General features: G+C 42.2%; 1 protein-coding gene across 4 annotated transcripts in view; it reads left to right on the top strand.

Moving 5' to 3' along the window:
* Positions 1–644: 644 nt before the first annotated feature.
* CNOT10 (CCR4-NOT transcription complex subunit 10) overlaps positions 645–12,931 on the top strand; it is a 72,727-nt gene continuing 60,440 nt past the window's right edge. For 2 of the 4 annotated variants that reach the window (XM_075587035.1, XM_075587039.1), the window contains exons 1-4: positions 645–777; positions 3,312–3,445; positions 6,221–6,319; positions 6,966–7,123. In XM_075587035.1, the coding sequence (XP_075443150.1) occupies positions 3,424–3,445; positions 6,221–6,319; positions 6,966–7,123 (279 nt within the window). In that variant the 5' untranslated portion in view covers positions 645–777; positions 3,312–3,423. Of the gene's footprint in view, positions 827–1,390; positions 1,637–3,311; positions 3,446–6,220; positions 6,320–6,965; positions 7,124–12,931 lie in introns of those variants that run through there. The other 2 variants (XM_075587037.1, XM_075587038.1) reach the window with 2 other exon arrangements.

Genomic DNA, 12,931 nt, shown 5'->3' on the forward strand with positions numbered 1-12,931 from the left:
CACCCCCCCCCGTTCACTCTTCATCCACCCATTCACTCTTCACCTCCCCCGTTCATATTCTTCTCCCCACCCCCGTTCACCACCCCCCATTCACACACTTCATATCTTCCCTTCTATTCACACTTACCGTCCCCCTTCCCACTTTTACCACCCCCATTCACAGCTTTACCCCTCCCCCCATTCACTCTCACCCCCACATTCACTCTTAGCCCCGTTATACTTTTACCCCCCATTCAGTCTCTCCCCCCCTTAACACTCTTCATCCCCATTCAGTCTCTCCCCCCCTTAACACTCTTCACCCCCCCCTCCCCCCGTCACACTTCAGCTGCAGCCTCTTGTTCTGTTTGTTATGCGGAAGGATGCAGACAGCACAACGTGTTCTGTATCCTTATACATAGGAAATTAAATGAAGTGTTATGATGCAATGGGTCAGGCTCAAATGTCATTTAATTTTCGTTAAGTAATGGGATGCCTACACAGACCTCTAAACCTGCCACTGATTGGGGCTATGACAGGGCACATGTCCCCCCAAAACGTTACTCGGAGGTCTGCAAATCAGCGGCTGTCCCTGGGAGAGAGTCACGTGTTCCTTACAACCTTCGCCGAGAGGCACGTGACTCAATAAGGGGAGGGGGAGTGCAACGTCAGTGTCACGTGGGTCTGCAGTCGCTGGGTTCTGGCGTCACTCCTGCGCTAGCCGGAAGCGCTGGGATTTGGCGTGACGGGGGTCAGGGCGCAGGCGTGGAGCTGCCGGGATAGTCGCGCGGGTTGTGCTAAGTAGGTTGTGTGCTCGCGGTAACGGCTTCTGTCTGCCGGGACCTGACTGGTGAGAGCCCAACGGCTGAGGGAGCGCGCGGGGGAGGCGACACAAAGGGGGTGAGGGAGGACAGGCTAGTGGGGGGCAAGAAGGGTATGAGGGAGGACAGGCTAGTGAGGGGGGAGTAAGGGAGGACAAGCTAGTGGGGGGCAAGAAGATAGGGGCGAAGTAAGGGAGGGCAGGCTAGAGGGGGAAGTAAGGGAGGGCAGGCTAGAGGGGGAAGTAAGGGAGGGCAGGCTAGTGGAGGACAAGGAGAAGGGAAGTAAGGGAAGACAGGCTAATAGGGGGGAAGTAAGGGAGGAAAGGCTAGTGTGGGAGTAGGAGAGGACAAGAGCAGAGGGTGGAGTAAGAGAAGACAGGCTAGAGGGGAGGAGGGGATGTGACAGGTAGAGAAGAAGGGGATGTGACAGGTAGAGAAGGAGGGGAGGCGACAGGTAGAGAAGGAGGGGAGGTGACAGGTAGAGAAGGAGGGGAGGTGACAGGTAGAGAAGGAGGGGAGGTGATGGGGAGGAGGAGAGGTGACTGGTAGGGGAGATGGAGGGGGGGGGGAGGAGGAGAAGTGACAAAAAGGGTATGGGGGTGATGACGAGAGGAGGCTGAGGAGGAGAAGCAATATTTCATGTAAGGGTCAAAAATGTAGGTGATGAGATGGGGGCGAAAGGAAGTGACCAGAAAAAGGGGGTGAGGTAGATGATTGGTTTACTGGAGAAGGCAGAGAAGTGACAAAAGGGGAAGATAAATTAGTGGAACTGTTGGCAGGTGGGGGTGAATTAATGCTGACATTTTTATATACGTTTATAAAAAGGGTTATGTTCCAAGGTTTGTAAAACATTGCATTTATTAATCGTGTTGTATTGTTGTACATGTGGGATAGGGCAGTGACAGAGGTGCCCATTTGGGACCAGGAGAGCCGGTACAAGGGGTTGTATATGGTTTAAAGGTGAGAAGCGGGTAAATGTTTGGAATGGGAGATGGATAAATGTTCCATAAAGAGAGAGAGTGGGGATGAAGAGTTGGGAAGGAGTGCGTATATGGTTGTGGTTGGAGGAATTAGAAATGTCACTCGTATGGGAAGTTGTGCACAGACTTGTGAATGAGGTTTACACATCTGTAAGATTGGACATGGGGAAATAGGCAATCATACTGAAGTGATGCTGTCCCCCCATCCCCTGGTGTATATATTTTTACATGATGGAAATGTATGTTACTGATATTTTTTTTTTTTTTATAACTATAATTTTATTAGGTGTATTGGTGTATACATTATAACACAATCCATTTGCACATATAGTTCCACCATTTCCATGTTTTCAAACACTGAACGTGACACACGTGACACTCAACAGACCCACAAATGGGACATCAGGGTAACGAGATGAGGGGGGGGGAGGGGGGGGGGGCAGCCAGAAAGTACTGCTGGGCGGTTACGGCTCGCTTCATCCATCTCTCTTCATCCATCTCTCTTCATCCATCTCTCTTCTGATAACTTGCGTATTCTAGAATGCCGGGCCTACGACTCAGCCTCTAGGGGTGACCCCATATATTACTGATTTTGTATCTGAAGTACCGAAGCCTAAAAACTAGGAGTGGTTATGTGAGTAAAGACACTGACCTTGAGGTAAAGATAACAATGACATGGAGTTTGAAGCAGGGGAACCTGGTTCAATTCCTGGTGTCGGCTCCTTGTGACCTTGGGCAAGTCACTTTATCCCCCTGTGCCTCAGCCACCAAAATAATAGCTTGTAAGCTCACCTGGGCAGGAACTGTGTTAAAAAGCATATGTGCTGCATACCGCGCACTACATTGTAATTGTGAAGCACTTTGAGTCCCATTGGGAAAAAAGCGCTATATGATATTGTTTTTTTTTATGCTAGAAAAGGATTTCGGGGGGGGGGGGGGTAAAATGATGTTTGAAATGGAGAGACGAGAGGGTGTTGGTGTGGCTTGCACACAAACTAAAGCGAGGACTGAGAGGTGTGCAAATGAGAAGGAACGGTAGAGGAAAACTGGTGTTTGCGACCTTGAAGAGTGGGCGAGAACAGGAGGCTCTTGTGCAAACTGAGGACAGCGGAGATCTGCGCATGAACTGGGGAGGGAGTGGTGTGCGTGTACTTTGGAGAGAGGATATGGAAATGTCGGTCAAAGCAGGGAAGGAGGAATGGGCATATAGGGGGATGGGAGTGTGTAAACAAAGGGGTATAAAGTAGAGAAGGGGTGTGTGCATGTATATGAGTAAGATGAAAGGCTATCCCCATGGGAAATGTACTAAGGTGAACTGGATTTAGTCCATTTCATGTTTTAGGTATACCTCAGCCTACACCCATTGAATGTCATAAATGATTTCCTTACATCGGCTGTACGATGTATACAGGAAAATGTTTTTGCAAGTGATACTGCCATTTTGAATATACATTTCAATACTTCAAGCTTCTGTCTGGAAACAGATTGATTTTGCTGCTCATATTTCTCCTACCTCACTTCTCATTCTCTGCAGGGAAGGCCAAAGGCAGCTTTAAAGAACAACTCCTCTAAGCAGGCCTCACAGGTTGCACTCAGAACCCACTCACAGGGGCAAAAACGCTGTACCAATCAGGAAAAGGTCAAGCATGGCTGCAGATAAAGCGGGAGGTAACTACTGTACTTTGTCTCTTATCCTCACTGTGCTAAAGGATGCACGATGTGTTCAGCTTGGGTGGCACATTGGTAGGAGTTATTGGTTAGGATTGTTGTGGTTGTCTGTGAGCGCAAATAAGAATCCCCTTGTAAAGGATGTCTACAATATTTAGATGTTATGCAGTGGAATGATTCCAGTTCTTTTCATTATGGTCTAGAGATTGGGGTATGGTCTTTCAAGGAAAAAGGGGACACAGAGAACACAGTGTAGTATTGCATGGTTGAAAAATGGCAATAGTGCTGTGTAACCACCAATGGTTCTACTCGCATCTGAGTGGTATTACATGCACGTATCACTATCAGTGGCAAAGATATTCTCATGTGGTTTTGTGATCTCGGGAGAGAGAAACAGAATAGTGCAGACAGTATATTAAAACAAATAGACTTTATATCAAAATTTAAGAAGCCCTCCAGGTTCAACCCTTACAATGTGTAAGCGTTGAATCTGGAGGGCTTCTTATATTTCGATATAAAGTCTATTTTCTTTTATATACTGTCTGCACTCTGTTTCTCTCTATGTCCCCCGCTTCCTTTTTTCCTGTGAAGACCATGCATATCTGAAGAAACTCCTGAGACAGTTTCTATTCTAAAGGTTGAGTGAAAAAGTCTCATATATTTATTTTACACTTTTTTTTGTTTTGTTTGTTTGTTCACTGTTTGCATATGCACATTTTGGTTTTCAATATTTATAAAGATTTCTAGGCATAAACCTAGTTTCACTATTATATTGTTTCATTTAATTGTGTGAGAGCGCCACCGTTGGAGTTTTTGGGTTCAGCTAGACTAGAGATTGGCCACCACAATCAATGTGTAGTTCCTATTCACAGCATATCAGAATGTAAATATAATGAAATATATCTCTAAGTCCCACCAATTGTAGCATTTACTCCAGCATTCATGGAACATATTCAACAGCTTTTTTAAATTTAGCCTTAAAAGCCTTTCTCAGAACAGCACATCCATGAATTTTTATTTAACATCTGTCAGGTGATTTAAGAACATTGCAATAATTATGCCACCTTTTCTAAATTCTGCAGGTTCTTTCTTAAGAAATGAGTTGCAGAAAATGTGCCTTTTTAGGGGAGTTGAGATGAATGATTTCTGTCATTTGCACACATTTGAGTCGTCATATGAGCAGCTAACTACAATAATAAATTAATCTAGTTCTGCAACATGAAATATTACTTCATGTTATGACTTCATTTTTGTTTTGGGTCATCAGATTTAGTGACGCCTGGGTCCCTTTTTTCTGTAGTGGTTGGCAGTGTATTACCAGGGCTCCTAAAATCCACTTTGTGAAAAATGATGAAGAGCGATGTGGGGTCGTGTCGCTTCTGCATCACGTGACTACTCTTTGGAGAGAGCACGTGATGCAGTTTTTTGGTCCGGCCGGATGTGACCAGGAGGGTGCGGTCCGAAGCGCGTATCTAATACTATCCCTAACAAAGCAAGCACAGGGCATTGACGTAAGGTGTCCCTCATAATGGCCCCTGCGGTGGCACTTTTATTGATGTACACCGTACATCATTAAGACACTGAAGGGGTTTCATTTTGTTAAAATTTCATATCGACTAAATGCTGGGATCATGCCTTAGCTCCGGGTGCCTGCTTAAAGTTGCACATTGTGGAGTAGGACTTTGGTAAGCGGCACCAATGCTCTTTTTACAGGCGGCACTTGTAAAAGCATGATCTGCTCCCTGGGGAAAGGCGCCAAAGTATTCTTTCCTGATTTATCATGGGTTAACTCCATCCGAACTGAAAAGATCTAGCTAACTGGATCCCTTGCTGCTGCTGCTTTTTTACCAAGCGCTCTAATGGTGGTTGCTGACCTGTCCTCACGGCTAACATTAAGCATGCAGGTGGAAGGCCATATATACGGTCGTTTGGGAAGAGAGAATAGGTAGTCTTGTTGTAAAGAAGTATTTTTTTTTGTATTGGTGCATCTGAAAGATATTATTTTGAGCCATGTTTTGCCTCTAGGTCTCTCTGGCCCAAGTCCATGATTTTGCAGTTGGCACTGAAGCGTAGCTGCTATAGTTTTGACCATTCCTCTTTGCCTACATTATTCATTTTGTTAACTTCTTTATCAAGGATTGTGTTGTGAAAAAGAAAATGCAAAGGCACAAAACTGGACAGAGCAAATTTGAGCAAAAGAGGTTCCTTCTCTGGTGCAACCAAAAAAATAACATTTATATTTCCATATGTATGAACTAGAATAATGTCTCTGCTTGTTGATTTTACACATTTGTTTACTGTAGGTCAGGGGGGTAAGGTGATTTGCTCAAAAATCAGTGTTTTGATCAGAGGTTCCCATTTTGAAGGTAACTTTGCCTTGGTGTGTAGCATACTAGGGACCAGATCCACAAAAGGGTGCTAAGCTTTAGCACACATTTACTCCCAAGTAGATGAACGGGAGGTGAAGCAGGTTAAAGCTTAGCACCCTTTTATGTATCTCCGCCTCAGTGTGGGAAGTTTGGCATTGGTCTGCTAAACTATTTATGCTCAAGTTTTCAGTGTTGGTGCAGAATGTACCATGTATTGTTTTGATGCGCAAGTACCAGAGGAAAAACTGAAAAGTAACATATTGATATGTGGCATGGTGGAATAAAGCTCACAAGTATTTGTAATATTTCATTCTGTAACAGTAAATTGTTCCAATTCTTAACCTTTCGTGGTCCTGAAATGCTTCTATCATGATTATAACTTTTTTTTTTTTTTTACTGTTTACAGAACAGGGAACTGAAAAGCATGAGGGTTCTGCCAATTGCTCTGGCATCTCTGACCAGGAAAAGGAATTGTCCAGATGTGCGCTTCAAGCATTCACGGCAAGTTAATTAGCTTTATGCATGGAATGTAGGTGATTCAGTTACTAGGGTTCACTAAGTCAGGGGGGCTCCACTCCAGTCTTCATGCCCCACCTCCAACAGGCCAGGTTTTCAGGATATCTCAGCTTCAGCACAGGTGGCTCAATCGTTCTTCGATTGAGCACCTATGCTAAAGCTGGGATATCCTGGAAACCTGGCCTGTTGGGGGGGCTTGAGCACTGTAGTTGAGCCCCCCTGCTCTACGTTGATCAGACAAGTGGGCAATCTAACTCTTAAACAGTCATTATCTCACCACCAATATTTAATACAGTGAAATAATCATAGAAAAGTAATGTATTGATGAATAAATTTTTGGTATTTCTTTTACACAGCAGTGGAATCAGACGTAACGGTATCCCATTAGTTGTGATATGTACCCTTTGGCTAACTCCCAATGGGGGGGGAAATGGTCACCGGTGCAGTTTAATTCAAGCCATGTATCCCCACCGAAATGTCTTCAATTGTATTGAAACCAGGGGGAATTGGGAATCTTGTGTAAGACGGTGAGGGTATTTTATACATTATCATCAAAGGGTTTCTAATTTATTAATTGTTTATTATCACTTTTTTTTAATTTTTTTTAAATATTACATATTGTTTCCTATAGACAGGAAATTATGAGGCCTGTCTACAGCATCTTGGAGAACTGAAAGAAATCAACAAAGATGATTACAAAATAATTTTGAATACAGCAGTAACTGAGTTTTATAAGAGTGACCAGAGCATAACGGACAGCTTGAAGCAAACTCTGAACCAATTAAAGAATGAGGTAACAAAGTCAAATACGCTTGCTAGGATCAAAGGTATTTGTGTAGGCCTGTCCAGTTTCTAAGAAAGGAAGCATTATATTGATATCATTTTGAATGCTATGCAGTTTAATTTATGAAGCGTAATGTTGTTCCCCTGAAAGATGACATTACATTTCTCCTGGACCAGTACAGTTACTAGAACGGTGAGATATCAAAAAATGCTTAATTATTAAAACGGCTAAGTGACTTCATACAAAGTACCACAAATCCAGGTTTTCAGTTGGTGCTCCATTTTCAATGTTCTGCATCTTCCTGCTTTCCACTTGTAACTTCCTGTGATATCATTTGAGGTTACCTGTTAGCAGTGGTGAAAGTAGGCCGGTCGGTTACGAGGTACCGTTAAAAATAAGTGCCGGTACAGCGCACCGGTATGAGTTATTTGGGATTGTAAGATTTTTTTTTCTTCCAATTATTATAACTTCAACTATGACACACTAATCTTTATATATATATATATATATATATATATATATATATATATATATATATATTAGTGTGTCATAGTTGAAGTTATAATAATTGGAAGAAAAAAAAATCTTACAATCCCAAATAACTCATACCGGTGCGCTGTACCGGCACTTATTTTTAACGGTGTATATATATATATATATATATATATATATATATATATATATATATATATATATATATATATATATATATATATATAATCAAAAAATAAATAGATGATACCATTCTGTGGCTAACGAAATGCTTTTATTTGTGCGAGCTTTCGAGATACACTGATCTCTTCTTCCGGCGATGTTACAATGAATGAAGCAAAAGGTTACTTAAAAAACAGTGTCTCTTGGAATGTTATCTGTGCTGTTCCTTCCCCCGGTGTGGATGAGATTTATGGCTAGAGGTGTCAAAAGGTAATGAAAGCAAGTGAGGAAAGAGTGTGTATGTATATCAGTGTGAATAAAAATGAATGGGGAGCCCACAGTATATACAGAGCTTTACACAAGGTGTGTGTGGAGTGGGAGTGGATATAAATGGTGTGGGTGGGTGTGGAAATGTGAGAGTTTGTAGCACAACTAAAAGTGTGTGTGGATACTTAGTGGTCCCTATTGGTGTATAGGGATGGAAAAACAAGGAGTATTAGTATGTGTGAGAGACAGCTGTGTGTGCATACATATAGCACAGTGTGTACAGACATGGTTTTTAGCGCTCATGGGACGAGAGTTCACTAGTGTCAGTAATGACTCATAAAATTTCGATCTCTGTTTATGCCACTGCTAAGTGTCCCGAACAGTTGCATACATTTGTATTCATGCAACCGTCTCTCTTTCGGGGTTTTAAGATTACCTTTGAGTATGGCAACCCTCAGATCGTTCATCTTATGGCCAGAGTCAGAGAAATGTTCGCCAACAGGACTGTCTCTTGTACCGCGTGTGATGCTGTGGCGATGCAGGTTCATTCTCTTGTTTAGCCCCTGCCCTGTCTCACCTATGTAGTAGCAGCCCCCTGGGCATTTCATGCACATGATGAGGTACACGACATTGCTGGAAGAACAGGTGAACCTTCCTCTGATTTTGTATTCCCGATTCCTGTGTGGTATTTGTATTGTGTCCGCTGTGTAGAGCATTGCGCAGGTTTTGCATCTTGGGTCCTGGCATGGTTTTGTCCCGCATTCAGATATATATATATATATATATATATATATATATATATATTTATTTATTTATTTAAATATATATATATTTATTTAAATATATATATTTAAATAAATATATATATATATATATATTTAAATAAATAAATATATATATATATATATATATTTAAATAAATATATATATATATATATATATATATATATATATATATATATATTTAAATATATTTATTTAAATATATATATATATATTTAAACAAAACAAAGAAAATAACCCCTCCAAAAAGCGCTAACCTACACTAAAACAAATTAATATGTGCTAACGATAATGTGCTAAACAATATGTGTCATTGTGAACATCAAGTGAGAACAAAATCTATAACATAAGCAGCTTGGTGACAATATGACAGGCTATTCCAAACCTGGTAACAAAAGTGCACAAACAAATATAAAGTCCCCAGCGCTATAAGTCCAAGATACCGTGACCTTAAAGGAAGTCTCTGATCTTTCAAGATGGTAGTTGGGCTTGATAAAGATGTTTCAGATGGGACGGTGTCTTTGATGTAGATGATTACACCTTCTGAAATATAGATGACAGACACACCTGATTGCGCAGCGTATTTCTACAATCAGATCCCTATCTAAGATAATACAGAATCTTACTCACATGAGTTATGTCTGTATGTTCATTGGAGAGAATCTGTGGTGGCTCCCCTTCTCCTCTGTTCCTCTCACGAACCCCCGTGTGGAGACAGCTTACTGGGATCAATCACAGTCCTCAATGACGTCAGGGATAGTTCCGTTGCGACACCCCCACCGACGTGAGATAAGATGGGCACAATATGGTGTAGTATGCAATTACTTTATTGGGCTAAAACAATTAAACAATGCTTAAAATACACTCACATGGTGCAATGTGGATGATACTCCGCGCTAATGCCGTCCGCAGCTTGCAAATCCTTCCAACACAGCGGGGAGGTATACTGCACACGGACACGCTGTCGACTCGGCGTGTGACGTCAGTGATGCAGGAAACCCTCCTCGTGTCAGGACTACAGGTGCTGCGATGGCTCAATTCACTAGGCTCCTCCTCCCTACGCGTTTCGTGACACGTGGTCACTTCGTCAGGGGATGGTGGAGCCTAGTCGCTGCTACCTTATATGCAAACCCAAATGGAGAGAGACTCCTACTGGGGGTGGAGTTTAAGCTTATCAATTTACCATGGAATGTCTGCTTGGTAGTGACCGCGCGACTGGGGTTGTGTCCATGGCAACTCTAAACACAAAATCCCTACTGCATAGATAGTTGCAATGATATGAGTATCACAAATATTAAGAAATAAAAAATTAAAAAATACAAACTACTTGTCATATGTCTAATATTGACACAATTCAAATAATAATATATTGTAATAATAAGACATCCACTAGAATTAATAAAATAATTAAAACACTGAAATCGATGTGGTTCATTTGACATACAAAAATTCCCACTACTTTGAATAAAATGATTTAGAAATCCTTCAGAAAGGCTGCAAGATCGAACTCGATGTTAAGTCCTAGGGGGGACAGGGTTTTGAGTGTGTAGATCCAATAACTCTCTCTTTTAGAAACTGTATTGAGCCTGTCCCCCCCACGCCAATTACTTTTTGGATTGTCGATCCCTACACATACTAGACCTTCTGGATTCTGATTGTGGTGTTGCCTGAAATGATTGGAGACACTGTGTGTCTCGAGGCCCCTCCTGATGTTATAAACGTGTTCCGCGAACCTCCGTTTGAGGGGTCTCCCCGTGCGGCCCACATATTGCAGGCCGCACGGGCATTCCAGCAAATAGACACAGAAATTGGTTTTGCAGTTGATGAAAGTTTTTATGTTAAAGCTTTTGCCTGTCACATTAGATTTAAAAGTCTTTGTTTTTATACTGTGCTTGCATCCGATACACTTGGAGCATGTATAGTAGCCCTTGAGATCATTTAGCCACGTTACATGGCGATCTCTCAGGCAATCTATCGGGCAGCTGGGAGATAAGGAAGATTTTAGATTTTTAGCTCTTTTAAACACAATCTTAGGTTTAGTGGGGAGAATGCCCTTAAGGACTGGATCTCTTTGGAGAATGCTCCAATGTTTGTTCTGGAAAAGGTACATCGACGATGTGCTGTGTGTCTGGAGGGGGTCACTAGATCAACTTGAACAGTTTAAGCTATATCTGAATGACAATACGCGGAATCTCAGGTTCACGTTCAGTCAGAATAGAACTTCTATAAATTTTCTCGATCTTTCCCTATACGTAGTTAACGGCATCATCCATACCAAAACCTTCCACAAAGAAGTAGATGCCAATACGTATCTATTGGCATCCAGCCACCATCACCCCAACTGGTTGCGGAATATCCCTAAGGGGCAAGCACTTAGAATTAGGAGGAATTGTTCAGAAAACTCTGTGTATCACCAGCAAATTGGAGATTTGAGAACTAAATTTATTGAACGGGAGTACCAAAAGCAGGAACTGGACCTTGCAATCAAAGAGGTCAATGGAATAGATAGAGCATCACTACTGTGTGAGAAAGGACAGACAGTTGATAATGGTCGGGCCCAGTTTCCGTTTTTTATCACACAGTATAGTGGCATAGCCCCAATCATTTCAAAGACCCTGAACAAACATTGGAGCATTCTCCAAAGAGATCCAGTCCTTAAGGGCATTCTCCCCACTAAACCTAAGATTGTGTTTAAAAGAGCTAATAATCTTCCTTATCTCCCAGCTGCCCGATAGATTGCCTGAGAGATCGCCATGTAACGTGGCTAAATGATCTCAAGGGCTACTATACATGCTCCAAGTGTATCGGATGCAAGCACAGTATAAAAACAAAGACTTTTAAATCTAATGTGACAGGCAAAAGCTTTAACATAAAAACTTTCATCAACTGCAAAACCAATTTCTGTGTCTATTTGCTGGAATGCCCGTGCGGCCTGCAATATGTGGGCCGCACGGGGAGACCCCTCAAACGGAGGTTCGCGGAACACGTTTATAACATCAGGAGGGGCCTCGAGACACACAGTGTCTCCAATCATTTCAGGCAACACCACAATCAGAATCCAGAAGGTCTAGTATGTGTAGGGATCGACAATCCAAAAAGTAATTGGCGTGGGGGGGACAGGCTCAATACAGTTTCTAAAAGAGAGAGTTATTGGATCTACACACTCAAAACCCTGTCCCCCCTAGGACTTAACATCGAGTTCGATCTTGCAGCCTTTCTGAAGGATTTCTAAATCATTTTATTCAAAGTAGTGGGAATTTTTGTATGTCAAATGAACCACATCGATTTCAGTGTTTTAATTATTTTATTAATTCTAGTGGATGTCTTATTATTACAATATATTATTATTTGAATTGTGTCAATATTAGACATATGACAAGTAGTTTGTATTTTTTAATTTTTTATTTCTTAATATTTGTGATACTCATATCATTGCAACTATCTATGCAGTAGGGATTTTGTGTTTAGAGTTGCCATGGACACAACCCCAGTCGCGCGGTCACTACCAAGCAGACATTCCATGGTAAATTGATAAGCTTAAACTCCACCCCCAGTAGGAGTCTCTCTCCATTTGGGTTTGCATATAAGGTAGCAGCGACTAGGCTCCACCATCCCCTGACGAAGTGACCACGTGTCACGAAACGCGTAGGGAGGAGGAGCCTAGTGAATTGAGCCATCGCAGCACCTGTAGTCCTGACACGAGGAGGGTTTCCTGCATCACTGACGTCACACGCCGAGTCGACAGCGTGTCCGTGTGCAGTATACCTCCCCGCTGTGTTGGAAGGATTTGCAAGCTGCGGACGGCATTAGCGCGGAGTATCATCCACATTGCACCATGTGAGTGTATTTTAAGCATTGTTTAATTGTTTTAGCCCAATAAAGTAATTGCATACTACACCATATTGTGCCCATCTTATCTCACGTCGGTGGGGGTGTCGCAACGGAACTATCCCTGACGTCATTGAGGACTGTGATTGATCCCAGTAAGCTGTCTCCACACGGGGGTTCGTGAGAGGAACAGAGGAGAAGGGGAGCCACCACAGATTCTCTCCAATGAACATACAGACATAACTCATGTGAGTAAGATTCTGTATTATCTTAGATAGGGATCTG

This window comes from Ascaphus truei, chromosome 2 (assembly GCF_040206685.1).
Source record: "Ascaphus truei isolate aAscTru1 chromosome 2, aAscTru1.hap1, whole genome shotgun sequence".
Taxonomy (NCBI): Eukaryota; Metazoa; Chordata; class Amphibia; order Anura; family Ascaphidae; genus Ascaphus; species Ascaphus truei.